Below are 27,736 nucleotides of genomic sequence, written 5' to 3' on the forward strand. Positions count from 1 at the left end.
AATTGAACTCTGAATGAATAGTCACTAGTCTGTATTATAGTAGTTGAAAAATTATGCAATAACTGAATTATCTACATAATCTGAAAGGAACAAAAGTATAAAATAATTTATTACAAGAAATTAATTAAAGATGGACATTGGCATTATTTCGTAATTAGTGAAATATATAGTATTTAAAAAAATTAATATACGTCAACACCATTTTAAATAATATAATTTAATAAATTAAATCGTTCATAGTTAGATAGCAGAATTTCGAATGAATTTAAATAATTCTTCCTTTGTGTATTGAATAATAAAATGAATTTAGTATTGTTGAACCTATGTGACTCACAAACGGATTGAAGAAAATTAATTATGAAAATCGATTACAAAATCTTATAGGGGTCAACACTTTTAAGATAGATTCGTATTTGGAATATTCTTAATTGAGATACAACTAATTTCGAAATGATTTTTGTTAATTTTAAATGTTAAATTGGTCCCTTTTATAACCTCTATGTAAAAAAATGTGTTGGAAACTATTCAACTAGGTACCTACTACCTGCGATCTACCAACCTATTACGCTTTCAAATCACAGAGCAAATCCGTATTGTTGTTTTGTGCTTAGTGGTCTGAATGTATTTTATGTTTTTTCTCATGTCAACTCATACTATCTAACTTTTATACGTTTAATTTATCACATTTTTGTTTACATAATATGCAAGGGTTTTTGACCTATATGCTGAGAGTTTTTGGTTTTATAGTCTGAATGGTTAGCAATTTCTGTGATTATATGAATTCTGAATAAAAGTGTCTGAAAAAAATAGTTAGAATTTCATTGAAATTACTTGATACTTCCAAATTAATATGATTCATGTTATTAATATCAAAACGTCTGTTAAATGTAACATTTACAGTATAATTGTAAGAAAATAACTAAAAGCTGAAAAAATATATTACCCTAGTAAACTTCTCAATTATTTGGTAGCTATTAATAACGGTTTAGAATTTTTGAGGAAGATGACCACAAATATTTACATACATAGGTACCTATAATATTATTATACATATTTGTTATTTTGTTATTTAAAAAACAAAACTTAAAACAGTATTCTAAAGTTTCATGATGTAAAGTCTATAGTTTATTGATATACATTTTTATAAATGAGTAATGAACTATTGAATGAACATTGATTTTGAATCTACACACGCAAGACATATTGTTGGTTTAATGTATATTTCATTGCATACCTCTTCCTACTAATTATACAATTTCTATTGATTTCCATCAAATATATTTCTCCATTAGTAAGTGCACATATTTTTGTACCAATAGATATGTATGTATTAAATCTGTAATAAATACAACCTTAAAGAGAATTTTAGATCAAATGTATATGTATGTGAAAAAAGTTAGGTTAAATAAGGTAGGTTTAACCTAACCATTACTACTCCTAAAAACCCTTAAAATATTCAACACCTGAAATGCATAAGACCAGAATAATTTTTTAAATTATTGACAGGAATAATTTTACATTCATAATATATTTCTAGTTTCACACATTTGAAAATGTATGTATTATACTCCACTTCATTCATTAATTTAGTATTATTGTCTATTAGTAATACTTTATGACTTCACTAAATAATATTCTAAGGAATATTCTAAAATTTAAAAAGTTAGTCCTATAGTAGTTTAAGGTTTTCCTGAACTAAGTACCCTTAGTACCCAGTGTAAACCTAAATTAATTTGACTAACTGTGTGCAAATATTTTATGAGGTAAATTCATGTGCATGAAGTTGCCCCCCCCCCTGATTTTCTCATAAAGACTCCAAATTAGTGCCAATATTTAGCAACCGTTTAGCAACTTTTAAAAACCAACATAAAAAAATTTGCAACCTATGATTTCGTGACTATAATCGGCATAATACAACTGGGGGACCAACTTCACGCAGCCCCCTCCCCGCCCGACTTTGTTCCACCGACTTCGGACTTGCGTCAATATTTAACAACCTATTAGCAACTAATTACAACCTACTTGAAAAAATGTACAACCTCATTTCCAACTACTTTTATCGTGAAACAAGTCCGGGGGGCTAGTTATAGGTTGCAAATTGTTGGTTTCAACATTAAAAAAAGTAAAGTTTCTAAAATGAGAAAGATGGCGGGGGGGCAACTCCATACACACGGTAAATTCCTCTTAAATCCCCCCCCCCTAGTCAGACACGAGAATGTTGGTTGATACAGCAAGTTAACAAATGTAATAGTATAGGTATCAGTATATAATATATTAATTTATATATAAAACAATTTTACGTTGTATATTATTTATAATTAATACAGTTAAAGTACCTAATCACGAATTATATCCAGTGTACGGTGTAACATAAACGAATAGAAAAAAACAATAACTATTTTATTCATAACTAAACCAAATGTAGAAAATTTAATGTGGGTGCACTCACTTTACATTAAAAAATAATAATGAATATTTAAGCTTGAATGCCGAGACCAAAGTATTGATTAGCACCTAGGCTAATTATGGATTAAAATTACAGAGGGCTGTGAGTGCACACCCGTTCACCCATTTTTTTGTGCTAGTGTTATTCCGGTGAATACATTCATACAGCACTAGAAAATCAAAAACCTGAATAAATAATTTGGGTGCAAATAAACCATGGCCGTACGCTTACATAAATTAATCTAACGTACATAACAATATATTTTCTATATTTTTTAAAATGTTTTTAGGTGTACCTATATTACAGTTTGCTTTTTCTGATTTGACCTTCCTTTACTTTATATGCGATCTATGTAGAGTATAGACTCTAATTAAAAGCTATTCATATTATCTTTTACTGTGTATGTTTTAAAGGAAAAAGAACCATTTACAAGCAACTAAAATAATAAATTAGTTTGAATTTAGTAACTAAAATATTAACTTAAAGGTCTTTGAAAATTCTTTATTTATTGAATAAACAACATCAAGTTTAGTGTTGCCATGCAACACGAAAATAATACAAAGTAAACACTCCACATCAACGTCTTGTTTTTTGATATAATATAATATTATTCTTACTATTTGTATTGGTCGTGTCTTTATTAAAGAACCGCTCCCTCTTTTAGTATGAAAATATGAATGGGATTCTTTCATTCTGAAAATTAATAAATTAGAATACACCCATCAGTTAAAAATAGATACGTAAAACATAAAATTCACTAAAACAGTTTTAGTATGTTTTCAATAACTATTTGTTGTTGATAATGATCAGTAGCCACCGTTCTTATGATATATAAGGTGATTCGCCGAAGGAACTCGTTATTCCGACAATTCAGAGACAGCCTAGGTCGTAACACTATTCCGCAATCTTTATAGAAATAGTCCGGGCAAATCGCCCTAAAGTAGTGGAAAAGCAGTGATTTCAAGAGTTTTCAGGAGCACCGACGATGTAAATCATCTCGAAGCCAATATGGTGGTCTAGACGAATTCCGATGCACTTGAGTCTGCAAGTTTGCCGTCCATCGCATCCACGGAATCGAACGTTTCGACGTCCGCCGAATCGTATAAAGTGGCAGAAATGACACCTATCACCGCAGAAGTTGGCGAAATCGAAATGCTGTCATCCCCGTCACTTTGTCTTTACCACCGGATCGGCCTGTCGAAGCCGACGCGCTTGGCTCGACGAAACCGCCGAACCGCGAGACAGTTAGCCACAGTGGGTGGTCGCGGAGACGCAGGCAAACGGACCCGACGCTAACCGCGGTCAGTCCTAGACACCGCTCGCCACGAAGTCGGACGAAATGATTCGTCCGGCGAATGTTTTGTTCCGCCGCTATTGGCATGGACCATAATGTATAGAGTTTCTAACGTTTTAAAACAAATGTTTGGGGCTCGCCGACTTTTAAACGTCACTACAGGCTCTGAAGGTTTGACCCACTCCCCTCTCACTGCTATTGCACTCGTGTCGTAGGCCACTGTACGCGTTCGTTCCACACTTGAGTGACCGGATGGACGCCTGTTTGTGTTCCACCTGTTAGGGTAGGTTTCCCGCACGGACTTCGTGTACCCAGCCGACGTTGGATGTCATAGCACTTGGCCGAGTCTACTTGACGTCGACTATATAGATTCACAGGAATAAACGTTACTGTAATCGAATTTAATTGGTTTTTATTTGACAGCTTTTAAACTATTTTTAATAAATGCGTCAACTAGCTGCAGTAAATTTAATTTTTGTGGCTTGTGGATATTGTGTCCGCATATTGTACAGGTATACTTTCGGTTTTTTTGTAGCTGGTGTAAAAGTTTCACGAGAAAACGTGTATCGAATTCTCAAGCTTTTTACCAATGCACAAACAAATAATTACTAATAACAATAATAGTGTGGCCATTTATAAAATAGCAAATTTATGGAGCGAAGATTGATTCAATCTCTTTGAAATATACTTATTTTTATAAATATTAATGTAACCATATAGTATATGAGCACTAGAATTTATGAAAAACTGTGGGTCTCTGCCCAAAGTATCAAGTACCTACTTACAATTGATTTTCCTAAGAAGGTTGTGAGAACTTATAGGACTAACATGTATATAATATATTATGTACTTCCAAATAATTATAATCAAAAATATTATCATTAAATGATAATTTGAGATAACTTTAAGGATATTATTGTGGTATCTACTTACAGATTTTGTACAAACAATTTCAACTTGTCTAACAAATTATATACTAGCTTAATTCGTATTGATATTTTAGACATATTTAGAGTGATTTGATCAATTACCTTGTTCCCTTCATTTTTTTAAAATTCAATATTAATTTTTGCTATTTAATAAATACTTTGTGGTAAACTTGTTTAAAAAAAAAAAAAAATTTTATGGATTTATAGTCAGTTATGCCAGTGTTTTTATCATTTTTGAAAAAACGAATGATTAAGATTAGAAAAATGATGAATTTGAAATAACTCATAAGTACCTATCTACAGTATTTTGAATATTTAAACATGAGCTCCTAACTAGCTTTGTTTAAATAAAATATTAATTGTAATAAAACTATAAGATATTAAAAACATTGTGAGAAAAACGCATAAAAAGTAAACACAGGGAACGGAATTACACGGAAATCAGTAGGTTTTATATGGAGAGCGTATCCCAATACATAAAGTATATTAGCTATGGCACTATGTTTATCTACGACAGAGTATGTTTTGCTCAGTGTGGAAGAATTCAGCACATATCAAAAAAAATAAAAATAGCCGCAAATAAAGCACGCCAAATAATGACAAGATGTAAAGAAACCTACCAAAAAATAAAACTTTCATATTTTCATTGCTCAGTGGTATGGTATGACCACAAATTGAATATGGTGGCACAACAGACATAGATAAGCCAATAGGGAAAGCTGACCATAAACATTCAATGTACAACATAACTTGAATAAAATCAAGATAAAGTTTTCTAAAAACAAGTAGGTTATTTGAATGAGAAGCAGACCAGGGCAGAACAAAGCAACGGGAACAGAACATAAGAGAAAATAACGAAAATAACACTGTAGAAATAATGAATCAAAATAAGAATTACATAGAGGGGATACTCTCAATTAGAACCTTTGGAGAACAATTAACCAAATTGAAGCTGAATGCGGACGAACAAGAAAGAATTTGTTCAAATGGGGATTGCCAGAGCATGACAAGTGTGAATGTGGAAGAGTACAAGATGATGAACATATATATATATAACTTTAAAGGGACCTGTAGTAAGGAAGATGTGTAGGAGATTAATGACCGTGCTATAAAATTGGCAGCCATTACTGGAAGGGTAAAATATAACTGCAAAAAAAAAAAGGAGATTAACAATAATGACAGATTATTAGCCAGGAGTGGTGCTGTGGTTGTATAGAATAAGCTTGTAAGTTTGTCCTATTTTCTTGTTTAGTTTTCTGCCATACTCTCGTAATCTTTTTACCGATTAAGAAACCTCATGAAATACGCCAAGGCGTGATATTTGAAGTTTAAATATTGTATACACACGGGTTCCAACTTGAATTAACTACTTTAAGTAGAAGAATAACTTACTATAGGCCACAATGTCAAATTTTATAAACAGATCTGACTATCTGAGTGGAGCTCGATTAAAGTCATGTTATCAGCCATTGTCTGGAAAAAACAAACTATAGTTTTTCCTTACACTTAACGGACGCCATTGAGTGTTCTCCGTCTAACAAATATACATGTCAAATGTTACGTTCATGATAATAATTTTACTCAGTAATTTATCACATAATAATAATATCATTAAAATTTTCCAAGATGCCTTATATAATAGTATGTAATAATTTTACCTTTAAATTTTATCATAGGTAAATTCATTCGAATTTTAAAACATCATAGTAAAATAGATTATTGTTCAGATGACGCTACACCCGTATGTTTTGTCTCTGTCTTAACATAGCAAAAACTGTTTTGCGTAGGATAGAACCAAACAGTTTGTAGTCCTAATATAGACACTAAAATTTTATACTATGTAGAAAATAACATTTAATATATTTTTTTTTAATGATATTTTTAGTATTTAGTGTCATAGCGTTTTTATTTGTTTGGTATCATTAAGAAGAAAAAAAAGTTAAAATACTTTAAAAAATCTGATATCTTAAGTTTTCCAAACTTAAACAATTTTTGACACATTGGTCTTATCAAAAAAAAACAAAAAGTTACAGCACAGTTAAAATTCTTCTCTATTCATGGTGAAAATTGGGTATCTTAGTTATAAGTACTTATAACTTTAGCCTTCTAGCTCTGTTCTTTCTCGCTTGAAACCGTTTTTCCTATGTTTTACATTAATTGTAAGACGGAGACAACACGTTCGGGTGTGGTGTACTCTTAATGCTTTTACAATTTATCGAGAAAATCATCGAATACCTACTATATACTTAGATTTCATTTCTCATACATTTTAAATGTGATATCAAGTTGAATAAAGGTTAAAAATCTAACATTCCAGCACTCATTGTCCTCAAAATGAGTGTTTCTATCAATTAAATAAATTAAAAATTAAAAATTAAATAACTAAACAAAATTAATCAGTATTAATAATGCTAACAAAAAAAATAAAAACCAAATAGAGTAAACAAAAAATTGCTAAAATCTGACTGCCGAAAATATATTTAATATTCGACAAAAGAGTGATTTAGTACGACTTATCGAAAACCAGTCAAAATATATTTGAAGTGTCATGAATGTCAATTTGTCAAACGTATATTCTACTTTGAATAATATTAGAGACACCTTTTATCACATTCAATCTCAAAACAAAAAATAAATAGGCATAACTATTTGTGATTTTTTTTAACGCTTTTAAATGTAATACTTAATAATAGTTAGTTTTCACTGGAAGTTCTAAATGCATTAAAAAATATTTTAAAAAAATTTTTAATTTATATTATGTATTGGAAAATTTTGTTTTATGTAATTATTCAATATGTAGGATAAGTGAGCCTATAAACTAATTATTCATATTGTTTATAGGTCAAGGTATAGCATATAATATTTTTTATAGTCTGTATAAATACTTTTTTTTATCCCAGAAATATCATGAAATGTATTCATTTAAATTTTAGGTATATTATAATTTTTAAAGTGAAAAATTAACTTGAGCGTTGTATAGTATTATGTGTACTCAAATAATTTTCAAATGTATTACACTATAATATATTTATTCATGATGTGGGTAATGGGTATATACACAAATATTTTTAAAATACTACAGTTTAGTTTGAATTTTTACCTATTATATTATGTATTATGAACTCTGTATTAAATGATATATTATCCGGAGCAGTGATTTATGTTATTTATATGACCAAACCGATACGGAAGTACATAAACAAATTTTATTTTTTTAATTACCTATTTGATGTGAACTGCGTGGAGGGCTACAGGGGTATATATATTATTTTTGTGATTTAAGTTAATTATCCTAAACGAATACAAATGTGAAAATATGAGTTTGAACTTGCATAATATATTCAATATTACCAATAATAGGGTTGTCTTATTAACAGTTTGAAACTTCATTGATTACGCATAAATGTTATGATTTATTACGTTTAATAGGGGAATGTGACTACTGACTTATGAGTGATGACTGTAATTTAATTATATAAAAAATAATCAAATTTAAATTTAATCATAAAATTATACTTTCTTTTTAAAAGAATGTTTATTTTTTATATAACACATCATACAACTTCAAAAAAGAAATGAAAAAAAAAATATCAAAATACATATTTCCAGGAGAAAAATCCTACATAAAATATTTATCCTTCTTGAAATATAATTGGTATTTTATACTACAATATAAAACTTCAATTTAGTTGAAATCCCTTCACCAGTTTAATAAACTTTTATGTCGTGTACTGGTGAAACACAGAGTATTCATAGATAAAGAAAATAATAATTTTTTTAATTAAACAAACGTTACAAATTCTTTATGAAACAATACACAAAAATCGGTATTTTTTATATTTCTTAAAATCTAGATAGTTATTTTTAAATGATATGAAAATTATTTGTTAGTTTAATGTCCTCGACATATTTTTGTGACATTCTCAAAAGTATACGAACTTGACAAAAATATTTTGAAATTATTTTTCGTTCGTAGTGCTGCATGCAGTTTCGATATTTTTAATTGTCCAAAAACATCAGTCATTTATTATGCATGTATTCATTGTAAAACCAATAGTTACACACTTAAGCAGTTAAAAAAATCAAATATATTTGTATTTTAAAACAAGTCAGTTAAAATATTTGTTTTAAGTTGTCATTGTAGATTTAGTTTCAATATTATATTTATTTTGATTAATGATTTATGAATTTATGAATAATGAGTTGATACTTGATACCTACATGAATACACGAATAAATTTCAATTACATAAATGAATCCTTGACAGAGTTATTTTTTAAACGTTCAATCGTGTTAACGTATATACATTTATTTAAATAATCTTAAGATTGAACAATGTTTATACAAAGCTTATATAAACTTGGGTCATAAATTCATAAATAGCTAGTAGATCTTAGCGATAGTCAATAGGTCCAAACAAACAATGAGATATTTACTAGTATGTTTGTTAAGACTTCAGAGGTTTAAGCTAACGTGCAAATATACTTTAATATAACTAGTGTAATGTGTATCTTACAAGCCAAATTTAGATCTAATAAACAATATTCAGCTTATTTATCGTCGGTACAATTATATTTCAAAGTTATTTATGTTGGTAACAAAATGGGTACCTAAATAAATTACTAATAAGGAATGAGTATAAATTATTCAAATCTATTGGATTACTATAATACCTATTGGTTTAAGAATGAGAAAATACGTGTAATTTATTAATTGATTTGAACGTATGAATGCACCTAGTCAATATAATGGCAACTGTTGCCAACTGAACACAATATGCACACCGATTGAATGAAGGAAAATATTCGATTCAGTTTACCACAGAAAACGATAGTAAGTTATATTAACATAAAAACATGCATTCATATTTATAAAATAATGTATTATTGTACACCAAAAATTATCAGATTTGGAAAATATTTTGTTCTTTGAATTTCAAAACGAAAATAATATTTAATGTTTGAATTTGATATTCATAGCCCAAAGTGCAATTTACCACTACTGGTTTCTGTTTACAACTTTTAAAAGCTAAATTTTTCTTATAACTTAATAATAAATATAACAATTGAATTGTGAAAATATAATGAAGGTATGTAGTGCTGTGCTATCACATAAATTACTTTTGTAGGTGTATATCTTAAATATATACGTAGCATTGTTTTATAATTAAGTGTGCTTTGTACAAAATATAATAAATATTGTCTTTTATTTCTTAGCAGATTTTAGATTACCAGGAAAACAAGGAATGCATATTTTTTTTTAGTGAACACTATCAGATATAAGGTTGACCTAAAAGAGTGTTTAAAATGTTGTATGCAGCAATAGTTATAAGATTAGAGATTGGGTCGGGATGGTACTTTGAAAGATATATTTTTCGATACCCATATCTATAGTTTCTTAAAGCGTTAAGAAAAACCACCGATAGCAATAAAAAATTGTTGAAGAAATGTAAGTAATCTCGGTATCAAGTGAACTTAAAATCTTTTTTTTGAATACGATGGATTATCATTGCTTTTAAATTTAATTTCATAGGAAATTACTTCCCTAGCTGCAATGTGATGACTGGTGAGTGAAATGAGGCTGATACCAAATACCTATTTCCTTAATTTTTTTAGATGAAAATAATAATGAGAAGTTAAAACAATATAAGTCATGCAGACATTTATAACTTCAAATATAGTGACTTATACGATAGGTGATATTATGTATATTTTCTCTCGTCATAAATTAATAAATGCATTACTTATTCTTACCTACGAGTCAATGACAATATTAGTGTCCTCATAATATGTATAAAACGTATTGTTATTAATTTATGATTTAGTTTGATTTCAGATAGGTTTGATGATTGCACATGAAAAATACATGTGGTTTAAAGTCAAACTTTATGTAAACTTAATGTTATTTCAAGTTAAATTCAAACGAAACGAGAAGAATTTTAATGTTAGAAGGACGTGCAGTAGTAGTTCATAGATGATATAATTCTGTTTTACTGGCTCGGTGTAGTTCAGCAAACTATCGTAAATGTAGTTTATGCAACACGCATAAAGGAGCGAAATCGATCGCAAAATTATTTCCAAGTCACAAATTACGTAATTTTCAGTTATATCTAATTTAATTTATTACAAAACAAATAGGTACTACATAAACGAGCGATATCAGAATTCCGAAAAATACTGTACTGCGCAACGAACCACGAGCCAATTTATTAACATATATTTTTGCATTACCAGTGCAATACCGAACAGCAGTACACCACCGTGGCCCAAAATGTACCTAATAAAACATAATATAATACTATATATTATATGTGTAATGCATACAAACACATTACATATATATAGTTACTTTGCGGTCGTGTTCATCGAACGCACTGCGCCATGCCGTGAAAATATCGTATACAGCTGCTGCATGGGTACTATTTTTGTATTATAGTTGTATTATACACGTTATACAATGGCTCGGATACGTATATCGTCGTTGCTTCGTACCGAGAACAATATTATAGTTTATGTATGTACTAGGTATGTAATATAGCTATAATGCGCGATACAGCTCCAGACTCTAAAATCGTATAGCAACAACAATAAAGTCGTCTCTGTTTTACGAGTATACTTTACAACTGCTGCAGTGTTATTGTATACACGGTGTTTCTGGTCTTTTACCAAGTTTTCATTTCCACTCGTTCGTCAAATTTTTTGCTGTTCACACACGCGTGTTCCCCGCGGTCGCCGTGATAACCTCGCGGGCTGTACCTATACCTATTATATTATATTACTCGTATAAGCCCGTACCCGCAATACACCCCGCACCGTGTAGAGTATAGTGTAGCTATATAGTCAGTCACCGGTCTTAATTTGCATATGCGCCGTTGGTGGGGTGTGGCGGGGTGGACCTGCGAAGAGCCGCCGGGCCGCGTTGACCCAGATACCCACTGGCTGCGAGGGCACGCGCGCGCGCGAACGCCGGCACCGGGACGTCGAGACACGGGCGTCGAGGGCGACCCGCGCGAATAGAGGCGGTGCTCGGGTGGGGCGCCGGCACCCCGGACCCGCCCACGAGCGGATTCGGCGCCGGCGGCGTTCGAAGGGACCTGCCGGTCGCACTGAGCGTCCGTCACGCGCCCGAGCTCGATCACCAGCCACAGTCGCGCCGCGTTTTTCCGTATGTCCATCACCGTAGCGTAACACAACGCCAGCACCACCATCATCACCACCACCACCACCACCACCACCACAAAAACAAAAATATCGCGTACGGCTGCCTTCGTTTTCATATATATATACATTCTTCCCCCCTCCGCCATTCCAGGAGCGAACAGCGCCCCCTCACCCTGCATCACCCCGACGGACCACCACTCGCACCCTCAGCATCCACCGCACGGGACTCGATCGCGATCTTCGCTTCGAGATCCGGAGTGCATCGAGTAGCTGCCCGGCCGACCCGTACCTACATCACGAGACCTGCACTTTGGCCTCAGCGGCCGCGGTCATCATCGTCGTTCCGCGTCGTCACCGTCCGCGGACATCGTTGTGATGTGCACCGGCAGTTGGTGATCGCGCGCGTGCGGTTACACGGTGAGTCGCGGCGTGGTCGGTACGCATAGTCGGCGCTCGGTCAAGGTGGATACGGACGCGGCGCACGCGACGGCCGACCAGGTCGGACCGGCTGCGGCGGGAGACGGCGGCACAACCGGCGGCAAACTGCACGCTGCAATCGTAGCGTCCGTCACGGCGTCTCCGCAGAAGTTGGCCACTACCATCAGGGGCTTCTGGAACTCGTCCGCGGGTCCGGCTGCTAATTCGGTTCTGGGTGAGCATTGCTATTATAGTATTACACTGTTGAGTCGTTGAAATATTATATTGTCACCATTATTATTACTATTATTATTATTATTATTATTATCTATGAGCAACCGTATCCGAGATGAGTTAATTTATAAGTAGTGATCGAAACTTGTGATCGTACGATGAAGGTGGTTTGTCGTAAAACGAAATTCAAGACGAGTTTCTTAGAGTGAAATACGAATGGCATAAAACGCATAGTGAGTGAAGATGAGTTTCAATTAATTTTATTGCACATACATATATATAATATGGGGCACATCTTCGTCAGCAGTTTTGAGTTAAAACTGGTACACACCTGGTTGGTGGTTTGTAAGACCGGGTAACTGGCAAAAAATGTTACCCGGTGGTCTTAAACACGAAATCCGAACTATTGTATGTCTTTTTAACTCCTGGTTTTGACGGCCTCTGCAGATCATAGGCGTACAATTTTAAATGAAAACCATAGTAGTGTTACACCATTTATCAGCCTCGATTTATTTGTTGGAGTTGATTTTTTCTGTACTGCGCGAGACATCTCGGCGACGATTATATTCGTCAATCATTATTTGTACATAATAAATACGCGTTACTTGCTGCATGTTTTATTTGTTAAGTGTATAAGAAATCGGCAGCGATTAGTTTGATGCTATAGCTACCAGAGGAGCAGTGAAGACCAAACGATGAACTGTTGGTTGTCACACAATGATATTGTGCTGAACACTGTCTTTGGATTGCGCCTTTGAAGTATTTGGATGATATTATATGGTTATAATGGTATATGATATGGTCGTTGAGATTTCACTGTATACGACGGATATTTTCCATTGTTGTTAAACGATTATTACCTGTGTTTGATGACGAAACGTTTAAATTGATGCACATTCACCAATGAACAATGATAGATTGAGGTAGGTGACATCAATTTCATTGAATTTTGATTTTATGACATCAAAACCTATAAAATATAGGTAATATTATGTAGTAGATACAAGGTTTGGGTCTTTCATATTCCTACAAATTTTTATTTATTAAATTACTCCATTGCAATATAGTATATTATGAGCTATGGCTATAATGTATTGTCGCTTGTCAATGTAAACAATCGTTTGAATAGATAAGTATTACTTCAATTGAAGTTCAAATAAATGCATACAGATAATAATTAAATATGTGTGTTCAACTGCTCTTAAAATATATTCTAAGTGTTTCACAAAATCTGATGCTGGATGACCTGAAGGATACTCGTGTTTAATGATACGGAGCTAACTCTGTAAATTCACTTCTGCCTTTGTCCCAGGTTTAGGCCCTATTTATGTGGTCCAGACGAGGAGTTGAATACTGTGCCCACAGTGCTCCCTATAACTAACAATTTATATATCAATTTATAATTATCCGAATCAGTTAATCTCCCACACACGAAGTGTCAGTTGAACTGAATACTTCATATAACTTACGAAACAACGATTTTTGAATGAACTGTTGTAAAATAAATCATAAAGTAGATATGATTTGCATGTAATATTCAACATATCAATAACATTTTATAAGACATTATTATACGCTTTAGGACTATATTTTAGTTGTAACAGTATTATATTCTATCATTAAAATATTTTAACGAAATCAATTTATTGAGTTTACAAGGAGTAGGAGAAAGGCAATTAATTTCTCATTTCATATTTTAAAGAAACAATTAATGTACTATCTCAATTATTTCTACATTCTTAACCGGGGAAGGATTTTCTGATACATTTACTCAAACCACAGAATCTGATGACAAAAAAATAGTTTTTGTAGTAAAATCGTTTTCTATCTGGCTGATTTGGTGAAGACCTACCAAAAAGAACTTTTATAATTATACAATATATTATATTATATTATTATATTAGTTATTATGATAAAATATATTCAGAAGTTGTGATCAAATATAAATTCAAAAAATGTCAAAAGTCATTAGACACTTAGTTAACTACTACTCAGTATTTATATATGCTTTATTCTGAAATACAATTTAGGAATTTTTCTAATGTAGGTATTTGTTACAAATTTAAAAACAAAAGTTAAGAAACTCTGGTAGAGGTCTAAATTTATTTAGAATATAGATTTATAATTCTCAAACATTAATGTTTAAATTTTAATATCTAGAAATCGATTATTGTTTTAGCAAAAAGAAAATAGTTATCTACAATTTATCAAATGTATCAACCATAGATATTTATCAAAGATATCGAATTTGATTACTTAAAAACTACATTTTTCACAGAAGGTGTGTTTTATTGAACAAATATAGTGTTTTTGATATCATGCATTGTACAGCATGGAAATGATATTATCATTGTTAAAAAAAAAATAAACACATAAACTATTGAAAGAATTGAACTGAAACATTTAGCCCATTATTTTTAAATAAATATTGTAAAATATAAATATTATTTCTCTTCGTATATTAAAAACTCTCAATAATTTGTGTTTCATAAAGTATTAAGACAATATTTTACTAAAATCGCAATCTCTCGACATTTTAATATTCAAGAAAATTAAAATAAAACATAAGAAATCAATACTCGGAGATTAGGGAATCTATATTATAATATTTGTTATGATAAAATCCAATATATTTCAGATTATAATTAACTCAATTTTTAAAGATTTTACCATGCAAAAAATTTCAATCCAAAAATTTCGTTCCAAAAATTTAATAATAGATTTGAAATTTAAACTTTCATTTAAGATGATTTCCAAACGTCAACGACTTTTAACCTAAAACAAAAATATCTAATACAGCGATTGTGATTATCAATTATATTTGAGTATGTGATTTGAAAAAAATCATATTATGTTACAGATTTGCTGACCAGTTAAGTGCTAGTGAAATAAATCATATAAATTGTGTAATGCAAACTAGTATAGCTTTTGAAACTTTATGTACTTTTATATTAAAAGCAATAAAACGATACCATTGTCTATTATATAAAGTCTCCCAATAGTTGTACAGAAATTGCAATCAATGTATCCAATACTTTCAAAAGTTAATTTAAACAAATTATTTTTTGTATGAATCCGATAAAGAGTTGTACTAACAACCGGCTATGCCTATCTTTTTCCTTAAATCAATGGAAGATAATATGTGTAATGTTATTTTGTTAACTGGTTTAAGAACCAATAATCATTGCACCTCGAAGTCGAATTCGTATAGTTTCACGTTTTTAGAGTCTAAGCTATAAACTCTGTGAGTGCTTTTTTAACTGGATTTTAAAGGCTCAAATTGCGTAGACAAATCTTTTGCGTGTAAATCTCGTTAGAATATAAAGATATCCAGACTCATCAATACTATATAAATACGGTATACATATTATACAGATATATATTTACCATTATCATGGGTCTGTGTACGCAGTCAGTTAGATGGGTTTTGGTTGTGGGGGAGAATAAAGAAAAAAAAGTAACCTAATTTCTGATCCCACCGTGACGGGCATACGTATATTATTATATAAGGGGGATGGTAGAAAACACAACCGAGACCGCGTTTGCATTCGGCTTTCGAAACAAAAGGCCTATAGCAGTTGTGGCGGCTTTTTCTCGCTGGTATTTCACCACCGCCGCCCGCGGCCATCAGCCCTCGGCAAACTCAATTACTTCCTGTGAGCACCCGCTGCCGTTTGCCGCCCCAGTTGTGCGCCGTACATGCAGGTCAACCCCTCTAACGATAATTTTCTTTCTTTAGTTTTTTTTTTTTTTTGTTTTGCTTAGATTTCGAGGAAATCGCAATAAGAGCCCTCGGGAACCGCACACTGTTACTTTTACGTCGGTTCTTTGTTCCCCGATTCCGGAGCTCGGTGCTCATCTCGTCCATCGTGACTGCAGTTTAATGTCGTCGTTTTCGCTTAGATGTATATTTATAATACCTAATTATTATTGTACAACCTGTACCGGTGGTGGCACCAGTTCAATCGGTCGCCCACACTTCACCCTCCCATCAGCCACTATTGACCCTCCCTTTTTCCATCCCCCTACCCCGTGCCCGCCTTATTATACTGCGCTTGACGATTTGCGGGAGCTTACGACGCCCAAATATAGACACGAAAGTTCTTCCAGCAGCGGCGCGAGCGTTTCCGTTCGCTCGAAATCAAAACCGCGGCGACAACTAAGCGCCAATAATAGCTATAATGATTGTGACTGTTCGGATTATTAAATTATACATGCCGCTGAAGTATTAAAAGGATATTTTACACCACTAGGATTTCGCGCCGCCCGACCAACTTACGTGGTTGTTTTCGTGGGGCGAGAATAGGTCGTAAACCGCTGTTGTCGTACACGACACGCACACACACACACACACACACACACACACACACACACACACACACACACACACACACACAACCCCCACACACGCATACACACACACTCGCACAGCGCTCGTGCATAACACACAATCGCTGGAAAGGAACGGAAAAATCGAGGAAAAGTTTAAGTGCCCACGGTCACGGCATCATTCGAGAAATTGGACATGCGACGACGATATAATATATTTTATGTACAAGGCCTATAATAATATAACGAACGGCCCTCTGTAGCGGGCGTATTTTGAAGATTATAATAATGACGAGCCTTGGCGGGGTTGATTAGGCGCACCTACATAAATATAGTAATAATAGTGGCCATCGCCTAGATCCGAGCAATCCCATCAGCGCAGCAATCCAGTCTTAACAATTCCACATCAATCTAGCGTCTAGTTACAGCCGGCATTTGGTTATATAATAATGAATATTTATGTAAAATATCGATGGAAGACATTTCGTTTATGCGGACAAAATGATGTGCACGTCTACTAACGCGCACCGGACAGGGCCTCAATCTATATAATCAGTGGCGCCAAACACGTATTGCAAGTGGAGTAAATTTTCAGTACTTTTGAAAGAGGTTAGCCCCAGCCCCCAGGACCATGTCGTGCCGCTTCCCTCCTTTTTAATCCTGCTTGGGTATGTGGGATAGTACCCTCAAACAGGATTTATTCCAGTGGTTAAAAAATGGTTTGGCGCCACTGTATATAATATAACCTATTTACGTACGAGTGTCATAATGTACATTTGAAGACCAGTTTTAGTTGTCCTACATAATATTACAAGATCTTATTTTTCGTTCAAATACTTTTAACGGACTTTTATTCCTTTTTACTAGATATTCATCTATCCATCGTTAATTAATTATTCTAAGTAGAATTCTATTACAATTCAAAAGTATGATTAAAAAACAAAGTTTTAATTTGACGTCAACTTTTCGGGTAATCGCGTAGGTAGCATATTTGTTGAACAGTATAATTGAAACAAGGTATTAACTATGATCCAAATTAACATATTCAGTAATCAGACTATTTAATTAATAATACTAATATACTATAAATATATGTATATATAAGTAAATATAAATTACATTTTGTAGCTAGTATAATAATTAAATTAGCGACTTTTAACAAAGTCACGTAAGGGAATGTAAGGTTATATGTATTATTTCCTTGGATTTGTAATAAAATTAATTTACTTAATTTCCATTAAATTAAAAATAAATAATACTATTTCAGACATACATGAAATAATAAAAACCTTCATGGTAATACTTTATATAAATATATTATTTAAAATTTAAATACACAAACATTTAATATTTGTAATTCAAAGCCAAACCTTCAATAAATTAGTTATAATTGAAATGTTCAATTATTCATTCATAAATGCCATACAATTATCTGTAATAGTATATTTAATATTACTCAATTATAAATAACTACATTTTTGTATCCCAACTCTTTTTTTATAAGTTAATGGAAGCTTTTATTAGTATATATAGTATATACGTAATAAAAGGTACTATTTGATCAAACTACTGTATATGACTATCATTGGTAATTAAAAATAATACGTTTAGAATATTGTCTCCGTTAAATTATTGAAATATATTATATTTACAAAAACAGTTGTCCTGCAATTTTACTAAAAAAGATTTTAATAATTATATCAATATTTTAAATATGAAATAAACCTACGTTATTTTTTATACAAAAAGAAAAAAATTCTGTCTCTTTTTCGTAAAAAGCAAAGTAGTTGATTTAATTTCAGCAGAACACCGGGTTTTTGAAACGTGACCAAATTGACTTAGGTTCGCACGGTTAAAAATATATTTTACGCTACGTTAAGAATAAGCTACCCCTTTCAGAATTCACATAAACAAATTTTCCAAACCAATACATTTCAATAAAAAAATTTCATTATTTTCTTAATTTTATGAGCGTAACAACTTTTAATTTATTTCATTGGTGAATACAATTATTTTTTTTATTTTTATTTCAATTCATAAGCTTATAGGTGTGTATTTATGTTTTTATGCGTATTTAACTATGCATTTTCAAAGTTTTGACAAATTTAACTAACTTTTATTAAGTAATTATTTTTATGAGCGAACAATTTTACAATATTGACGTTTTGCTTAATTTGAATGTTACCGTAAAATAAATTTCAATACGAATCAGTAATCGTAAAACAAATCAAATTGTATTATATAATAACTAAGTACTAAAAATTTAGTACTTATATATATTGACGGTAGTTTTCAGTTTAGATGCATAATTTAGCATAAAAATGTCTTCTTACAGTATCAAGTAATATAAATCAACATGTAAATTGAAATATAAAATTATGATTTAATAATAAAAGTAAATTTACTAAATTAATATAAATTATATTAAACTCTAACTAAAATATACAAAATGAATAAATACTCAATATAATATGTAGACATTTAAATTAACCATAGTGACTGAAGGGTTTTTGTTTAAATTATAATATAGTTCAACTTGTTCATAAAAAAATTAATTGAATGGCTAAATATGGTTATTTACTAGGTAATACAAATAAAATGTATACAACAATAGTTTACATTTTCAATGATTGACAATTAGCTTTAATATATTATTATACTATAAGATGCAGATAACATCTGTTTAGCTGAGTTCTGTTATTTTTTTTGTGATTACCTACATATTTTTCAATGTGTTTAATATATATAGAACATTTATCAGTAAAATGCATGTTCAATATCTATGTATATAAAATATTACCTATTTATTATTAAAATTAAAATATATGTTAGTTCCTACGTAACACATTACAAATACACCAAATTAAATAACTGAAAGTACCTCCTAGAACAACATTTCTTCCCTTTTACATAACTGTTTTACATATATAAAGTCATTGATGTTTTTTTCTTTATGTCAAACGAATCTGCATCGAGCGAAGAAACACGTACATTATCGACACCCGAACCCTATAAAACGAATGAAACATACTAGGAGGGTCGCTCCCTTCCAATGTATATGGTGACCGGTTAATTAGCAAATTGCATCATTAAAAATAATGAGACAGGGTAGTGACTATAGTGGATGTCTTTATAAACTTTACTAAAATGTCTGTGGGGGACCAAAACAAACACGAAAATCATTGTCAAGGGAAATGATGACTAAAAGTAAATACTGATAACTTATACATAATTTAGCGTTATTTTATTCGAATAAATTATTTACAATATTGTATCATATAAATTTAAGTTTTTATTTTAAATCGATGAATTTTTACGAAAATCATTCAGTACTGATTTTAGAAAAGTTAATAAAATATGATTTTTTGTTTCTGTTTTTTACAATAAATGCCTAGTATAAATGCATTGCTTGAATAAAAAAAATTAGTGTTAAACATGGCCAAAAAATAATTATATTTCACATAAAATAACTCAATTATAAAGGGTAGGTAGTTGGGTCGGTTCGTTACGATAGCAGCCATGTAATTTATTTTCAAAATGTAAAAGAGAATCGTTTGTGCCGCGAGGTTACGCATGCAATTGACAGTCCCTTCTATTGACAGCTTTGTAACTTTAAATAAACCTAAGCCCTCAGGAGTATGTGGCATCTGTAATTATCACGTCTTTTACACTAGTCTGGTGCTAAACATTAATAACAATATCATCAGATTATATTGCTATGTATAATCTACATGTATATATTTATGTGATTTAATATGGAAATAATAAAATTACGAAACATGGGTATTGCCCATTAAGTGTAACGATTAATAATTGTGAAAAGTATTATCAAAGTAAAATATACGTTTACTTAATAATTTGTATTAAATAATTTTTTCTTAAAGCATTTCTCACAGCAAAGGTGCAGATTCCATATTTATTTAATGCATTATTGTTGTCTATATTGTTGAAGAACTTTCCATGATGGATTTCATACCTTTGCAATGAGATACACTCATTATTTTTCATCTGTTGTTTTACATTAATTTTCTAACACAATTATTTTGTATCTTTTTGTTGAAGGTCTGGGATCAATCATGGTGAGTTCCATCATCGTTTCATCGGGGGAGGTCATGTAATGTGATATCAAAACCTTCAACATGGAACCATCGGGGAATCCACTGTTTCGGTGTTGGAGCGCTGTGGGCACGTTCCAAGTGCCACTTATTAATTTAGAAGTCAACGAGTTAAAGGAAATACTATGGGAAAAGATTCAAGAGCCAGTTATTCAAAGAAGACTGATCTTAGTTATCGTGTCTATAGCATTGTTGTTAGACAACATGCTATACATGGTGATTGTGCCAATCATACCAGATTATTTGAGGTACGTAGATTCTTGGGGTGAAATCCCCACGGCAGTAAACTTTACGGATGATCCGATCACCCCACCAGCTCACCATGGACAAGATTCAGCAACTGGAGTATTATTTGCATCCAAAGCAATCGTACAACTTATGGTGAATCCATTTTCTGGTGCTCTAATCGATCGGATTGGATATGATATACCAATGATGATTGGCTTATCCATTATGTTCCTATCCACCTCGATATTTGCATGCGGAAGAAGTTATTCCGTCCTTTTCATAGCAAGAAGTCTTCAAGGAGTGGGATCTGCATTTGCTGATACGTCTGGCTTAGCAATGATAGCTGATCGATTTACCGAAGAAAATGAAAGAGCTCAAGCATTAGGGATTGCATTAGCGTTCATCAGCTTCGGTTGTCTAGTAGCACCACCTTTTGGAGGAGCGTTATATCAATTCGCTGGTAAAGAAATTCCATTCCTTATACTAGCATTCGTTTGTCTTGTTGATGGATTAATGCTACTCCTTGTTATGAAACCCATAAAACAACAACTCAAAGAACAAAAACATTTGAAAAAAGTTCCAACCATACCCATATGGAAACTCTTTATGGACCCTTATATTGCTGTATGCTCCGGAGCCTTGATGATGTCAAACGTTGCACTCGCATTTCTAGAACCAACAATATCCCTCTGGATGGAAGATCACATTACTCATGACAACTGGAAAATGGGGATGATATGGCTACCCGCATTTTTCCCACACGTATTTGGTGTAATACTGACAGTAAAGTTATCAAAACTGTTCCCAAACTATCAATGGCTTATGGTAGCTATTGGATTATCCCTCGAAGGCCTTAGTTGCCTAATAATTCCTTTTTCAACTTCATACAAAGTTCTGATGATTCCTATCTGCATTATATGTTTCGGAATTGCTTTAGTGGATACAGCTATATTGCCAACCCTTGGTTACATTGTAGACGTCCGATATGTTTCTGTTTATGGTAGCATTTACGCGATTGCAGATATTTCATACTCATTAGCTTATGCCATTGGTCCTATAGTGGCTGGTGAAGTTGTAGAAATGATCGGTTTCACTTGGCTGAATGTTATCATAGCAGTTTCCAATTTAGCATACGCTCCAGCATTAATGAGGCTAAGAAATATATATGACTTCAAGCCGTTCCAGAATGAAGCAAATATACTCATGGCTGACCCTCCAGATAAAGAGTATCAAACATATGCCATGCAAGAACAGCCCATACCAGTTAATAGCGAGTATAGTAGGATGGAAGGACACTCAGAAACTGATATGGATGGCCACGTAGCAATCGAAAATGAAAATGCCACATTCCATCAATCGCAGGACACCAATCCTTTTAGAAGGTCATCTCAACCAGCACAGGATAGGAATCCATTTAGGCAACAGCATTGAAATGCTTAATCGAGGAATCTATTGATCTGTATTAAAATAGAAGGTGAGATGCTTAGTATCACACATAACCGTTTTTAAATGAATAGTTTCTCGGGAAAAAAAAGACTTAATACAAATTATATGTGTAGACTAAGCAATATTATATCATGTAGCAGTCATGTTAAAATTAATGGTGAGAAAACCCCATTATGCTATATGGTCTATATCGTTCCTTATTTGTTTTTTGGTAATGAAATATTGATTGAATGTTAATGGGAATTATGAATATTTATAATATTTATAATATTATTACTCTATTAACAATTATATTACTAATGATAATTATTATTATAACTGGTATTCAATATATTTGAATATTTAATACTTTTTACAATAATTTTAAATCATAATTGTGCATCTATTATAAATTATTCAATGATTAACAATTTTAATTTACAAAACACTTAACTTATATAGAACAAAATAATAATAAGTTAAAATTATAAGAAGATTTATAATATATTTATAATATACATTTGCTTCTTTGCAATTCACATATAAAATAACTAAATTGAATTTTGGATCATGTGTTTGAATAAATATAAATAGCATTCTTAAATTAAGCTAGAAAATTAAAGGAATCCTATATTATTAATTCATTTTTATTGAAACACCAAATCGTCATCAAGTATCATATTGTTTAATGTAATCTTTAAACGAGCTGGTTATTACCTAGTTCAGTGTTCTTCATAAAATCCAGTGCAGTATTGGTGAACTGTGTATTGCGTAAACTATGATTACTTAAAACTAACTTTATATTACTTGTATAACAATACCTACATCAAATAAATTATCCCACCAACCAAGAAACATAAAATATTAATAATATTTAGGTATGTAAGATACCTAAAACTTTTAAAACTAATTTTCAGGTAATCCATTCCCTAAGAAAAAAAATTTAATTTATTCAATACATTTTACTAATTTACTGACAATTATTTTTTTTACTTTATGGAAATTAAATGTTAAAATGTAACTTACGTAAATGAGTATACTAATTTTAGATCAATTTTTTAATATTTAAAAGCTGAACATTTTATAATATTAAAGTAGATAAAACATGAAACTAACTAAATAAATGACAAATTCTAAAAAAAAACATCAACATTCAAAAAATATGGCATCATTTTCCGTTAAGTTAAATTATTTAGATTTTAATGTTCAGCCATTACCCATCAGCTATTGAAAACAAATTTTCGTAAATATTTTCTTAATTTTCATAGCTCTAATAATATTTGTGATAACATTGTTATGAGCATAAAAAACTAGAACTCTGAAAATCAATGAAATATAATGTATCACTTTTCAATATAAAGCAGTTTACGCACTAAAATATAGTATATATAAATTATAAATATTTCGTCCTTTCATAATGCTCAATAATTACCCAAACATATCAATAGAAATTAATTTTTAAAAGTTTCAACTCGTAAAATATATTATTACGCAAACAAAATTATAAAATTTCTAATTACATATCCATGTGAAAAGTCGAGCTTGTAATGTTAGCTTCAGTATTATATAATACAAAATAAATTCAATTCAATCGATATAGACTACTTACAACTTATTTGCCTTCGAGTATCAATTATTATTTATTATATTATTAAACTAAATTAGTTCATTAGTATATAAGTAGAATAAGTAGATATTATATAATTATCTTAAGGGGTAACCAATCATATCAACACATATCATTAAATTCTAAGTTGTACATAAATTAGCAATACTAATTACTAATAATAAACATGTACAAAAATGTTTATTTTTATTATTTTTTTTTTTTATATATATTATATACATTTTAATATTATTATAACTATAATAATATCTACACTTAATCGTGTAAGCAACCAAGTTCATACATATCATAAACCAAATTCGATACATATCATTGGTCGAAATTATTGTTAGTTAAGGACTTAATGTGTTAAGGATTATAGGTTAAGAACAACTAACATTAAGAATAATTATATATAGATTAACGTTTACTTAGAATATATTAACTTAACATTTACAGTGAACTATGATTTCACAATACATTTTATTTTAATTTTTGTCTTTACCTTGTAAACAATTAAAAAATAATAATATAGGTACTTATAATTGATGACTTTAGCTATTATTCATCTATGTCCGTCTCGTATTTATAAATCTATTTTATTGCATAGAAACGTAGAATATTGCAGTAAGTATTGTTAAACAAATTAACTAATACAATATCAATGTTTTTTTACGAAATTAAATTCCTAAAATTAATTTTTCGTAAATTGTTTGATTGATTGAATGTCAAACTTATTAAGTTGTTACCAATTTCATCAGTTTTATTATTTTGATTAAATTATAAAAATTATTATTAAGTCCTTCTTGTTCTTTTTTATTATTATTGTTTCATTATGTTTAATGTTAAAATATATTAATGAAAACAATTATGTAAAATGTATTTAAGCAAACACTAAACAATTGTATTTATTTATTATATAGGACTACTCTGTTTTCCATTAGTCTAAATATGTTAGATAAAATAAATCATAATTTTTAATGAAAATTAATTTGTTTTCATTAAAAAATGCGATTGTAAATATTATGGCAAAGTACTAATGGTATATTTATAGGTTACTAATACACTTCTTTGTATGAATAATATTATTATTATTATTATTATTATTATTATGATTATTATTATTATCTAGTTGTTATTTAATCTTGTTAAAATTTATAACCATGTCATTATTGTAATTTAATAAAAATAACAGTTAATACAATTATTACACTTGTTTACTGTTATAATTTATAGTCCTAGAGGTTAGAACGTTAAAATAAGTAGCAGTAGATTACTAAAAGCTTGTTTCGTGAACAATTAGTCAGCCATTAAAATGTTTTTTTTTTATCATGATTTTATATTGTTATCTGACCTGAATAAAACATTATATTACATAAAAAAAATTAGAGTTTCGTTTTGAATTCATATTTATTTTGATAAAAGGCGTTCAAAATATCTCCAATAAGTTCCTAATACGTTTCCTAAAAATAGTAAACGGTTAAATAAAGTTAACAATAAAATACTATTAAAAATAGTAAAACACACATCATTGAAAAGTAAATATATTTCTAGCTCCACTTAGAATCTATAAAGGTGTAATAGTATAAGCCATAAGGTGCCTAATATTTAACAAGTACCTAAGATGTTGTTTGGTGATATCATACGAATTCTTCATAAGTTATTTAGGAATTAAAATAAAAAGTACCTATACTATTTATACACTCATTATGGTTTCTCATTATAATATAACACAGTTAAATGATTATATTACATATTTTCTTCAGTGCGGTGTGCTTCAGTTAATTTAATACTTAATTCTTCACTGGAATGTCAATGAAATTATCACTATCCCGTCGATCACCACATGGAAAACGTAATAGGTCACAAAATAATATGCTTTATATAATTATGGATATTATGCAATGTATTTCAAAAACGCTAATAACCCTATAGAAGTTGAGGCGTACATGTTAATAAAAATAAAATAAAATACTCTTAGGTCCACATAGTGGTGAGTCTCAGCGAATGGATTAAAATAATTTTAAAGGTAAAATCAACTACGCATGACAAGTTTAAATAATTAAAATAAATCTTTAGTTAATAATTGTCATTATTATGAAAATATTTGACTGCGGTAGTTAAGCATATAATATTTCATTTTGAAATATCTCTACTGGGAATCAAATGTTTTGCATTTTGCATTTAACAATTGATTAATTATGTAAAAACCTAAAACTTACTAGTTATTTGCTAATTCTATAGAATACTACTACATACGTGGTTACTAGGTTATTCCACCTAAACAATTATTTTGTTTTGAATTCAGATAGTATTTTAGTAGACTTCTTTTAGAGCATGTATACACTTTATAAACCCCTGACCGGTTTATTAAATATGTATGTCCCCTGCACAACAAACATCCCTAAAGAAAAGCTTAACAGCGTTGCCGTCAGGCCTTTTGAATATTTTAACAGATTCGATCGTTTTTCGAATGCCACTCCACTGCGTACAACTATATGTAGGTTTAGTATGCTGTATTCTTTAGTACAGTGCGTTAACGAACACTTTTGAAAACGCATGAATTGTAATTTTATGTATGCAAAAGAAATATTTGTACAGAAGAACTACAAAATAATATTTCTAAAACAACGTCGGGGTTTTAATTAGTAATATCGTCTGTTTATTATACGTAAAAGCGTTATGAATGCATAATGGTTGCCTATATTATGTAGGTATAGTGCGTACCAGGGTTAAAAATACGAAATTTAATATTTATTACTTATTTAAACGTCATTTATAATTAGTTGATAGTTAATGAAGGTCAGAATGTAAATCGATGCAAAGTTTATTAATTATTAATACTACCCATATAGTAAGGTACACTCAATAAATTAAAACAAAGTTCGGAAATTTCTCAATTTAATGTAGTTTATTTTAAAAGATTTAAAATGTGTGAACATTATTTTAATACATCAAAGATAATTTATTTAAATACCACTTTTTATACATACAGATCTTGTATATTTTTGTTTTAACTCATTGTGATTATTACTTAGTTACAGGTTTAAACTAACTTAGTTATAAATTATAACTATATAAGGTGTGGTGAAAAACAAAGTGATACTAATTGGATTAGTTGTTTATTTTAAGTGTGTTATAGTTAGTATGAGAAAGGACAAGGACGATATACGTAAGTACGATAGATACTACGAGGCGTTCAAAAGCTAAGGCGATTAACTCCACTTTTAAAATCCACTTTTTATGCGAAAGAGACACTGATTTTTTCAGTATATTTTTTAAAGTGCTAAATATACCTTTGGTTGTAAGAAAATAAATGAGTTAATTCAAAATATACTGAAAAATAATTGAGTTTTTTATAAATAAATAACTTTTACTGCTTGTCCTAAAATATGTATCTATGAAACTAAAATGTAATTATTACAATCTCCTAATTTTTTTTTGGGAGATTTTGTTTTATGCAGACCAAGTTGATTATAAATCACTATAAAAACATAACATGTAAACAACTTATTAAAAAAAAATATATTTGTTTTATTAGTTGGCCCTGTTT

At 30.5% G+C, this 27,736-nt stretch overlaps 1 protein-coding gene across 1 annotated transcript in view; it reads left to right on the plus strand.

The window, feature by feature from the left end:
* Nucleotides 1–12,225: 12,225 nt before the first annotated feature.
* LOC111034668 (choline O-acetyltransferase) overlaps nucleotides 12,226–27,736 on the plus strand; it is a gene marked incomplete at its 5' end in the record, with an annotated part of 57,801 nt that continues 42,290 nt past the window's right edge. The window contains one exon of the mRNA XM_022315982.1: nucleotides 12,226–12,481. Within this exon, the coding sequence (XP_022171674.1) occupies nucleotides 12,226–12,481 (256 nt within the window). The remainder of the gene's footprint in view (nucleotides 12,482–27,736) is intronic.

Source organism: Myzus persicae, unplaced genomic scaffold (assembly GCF_001856785.1).
Source record: "Myzus persicae strain clone G006 unplaced genomic scaffold, MPER_G0061.0, whole genome shotgun sequence".
NCBI classification, from domain to species: Eukaryota; Metazoa; Arthropoda; class Insecta; order Hemiptera; family Aphididae; genus Myzus; species Myzus persicae.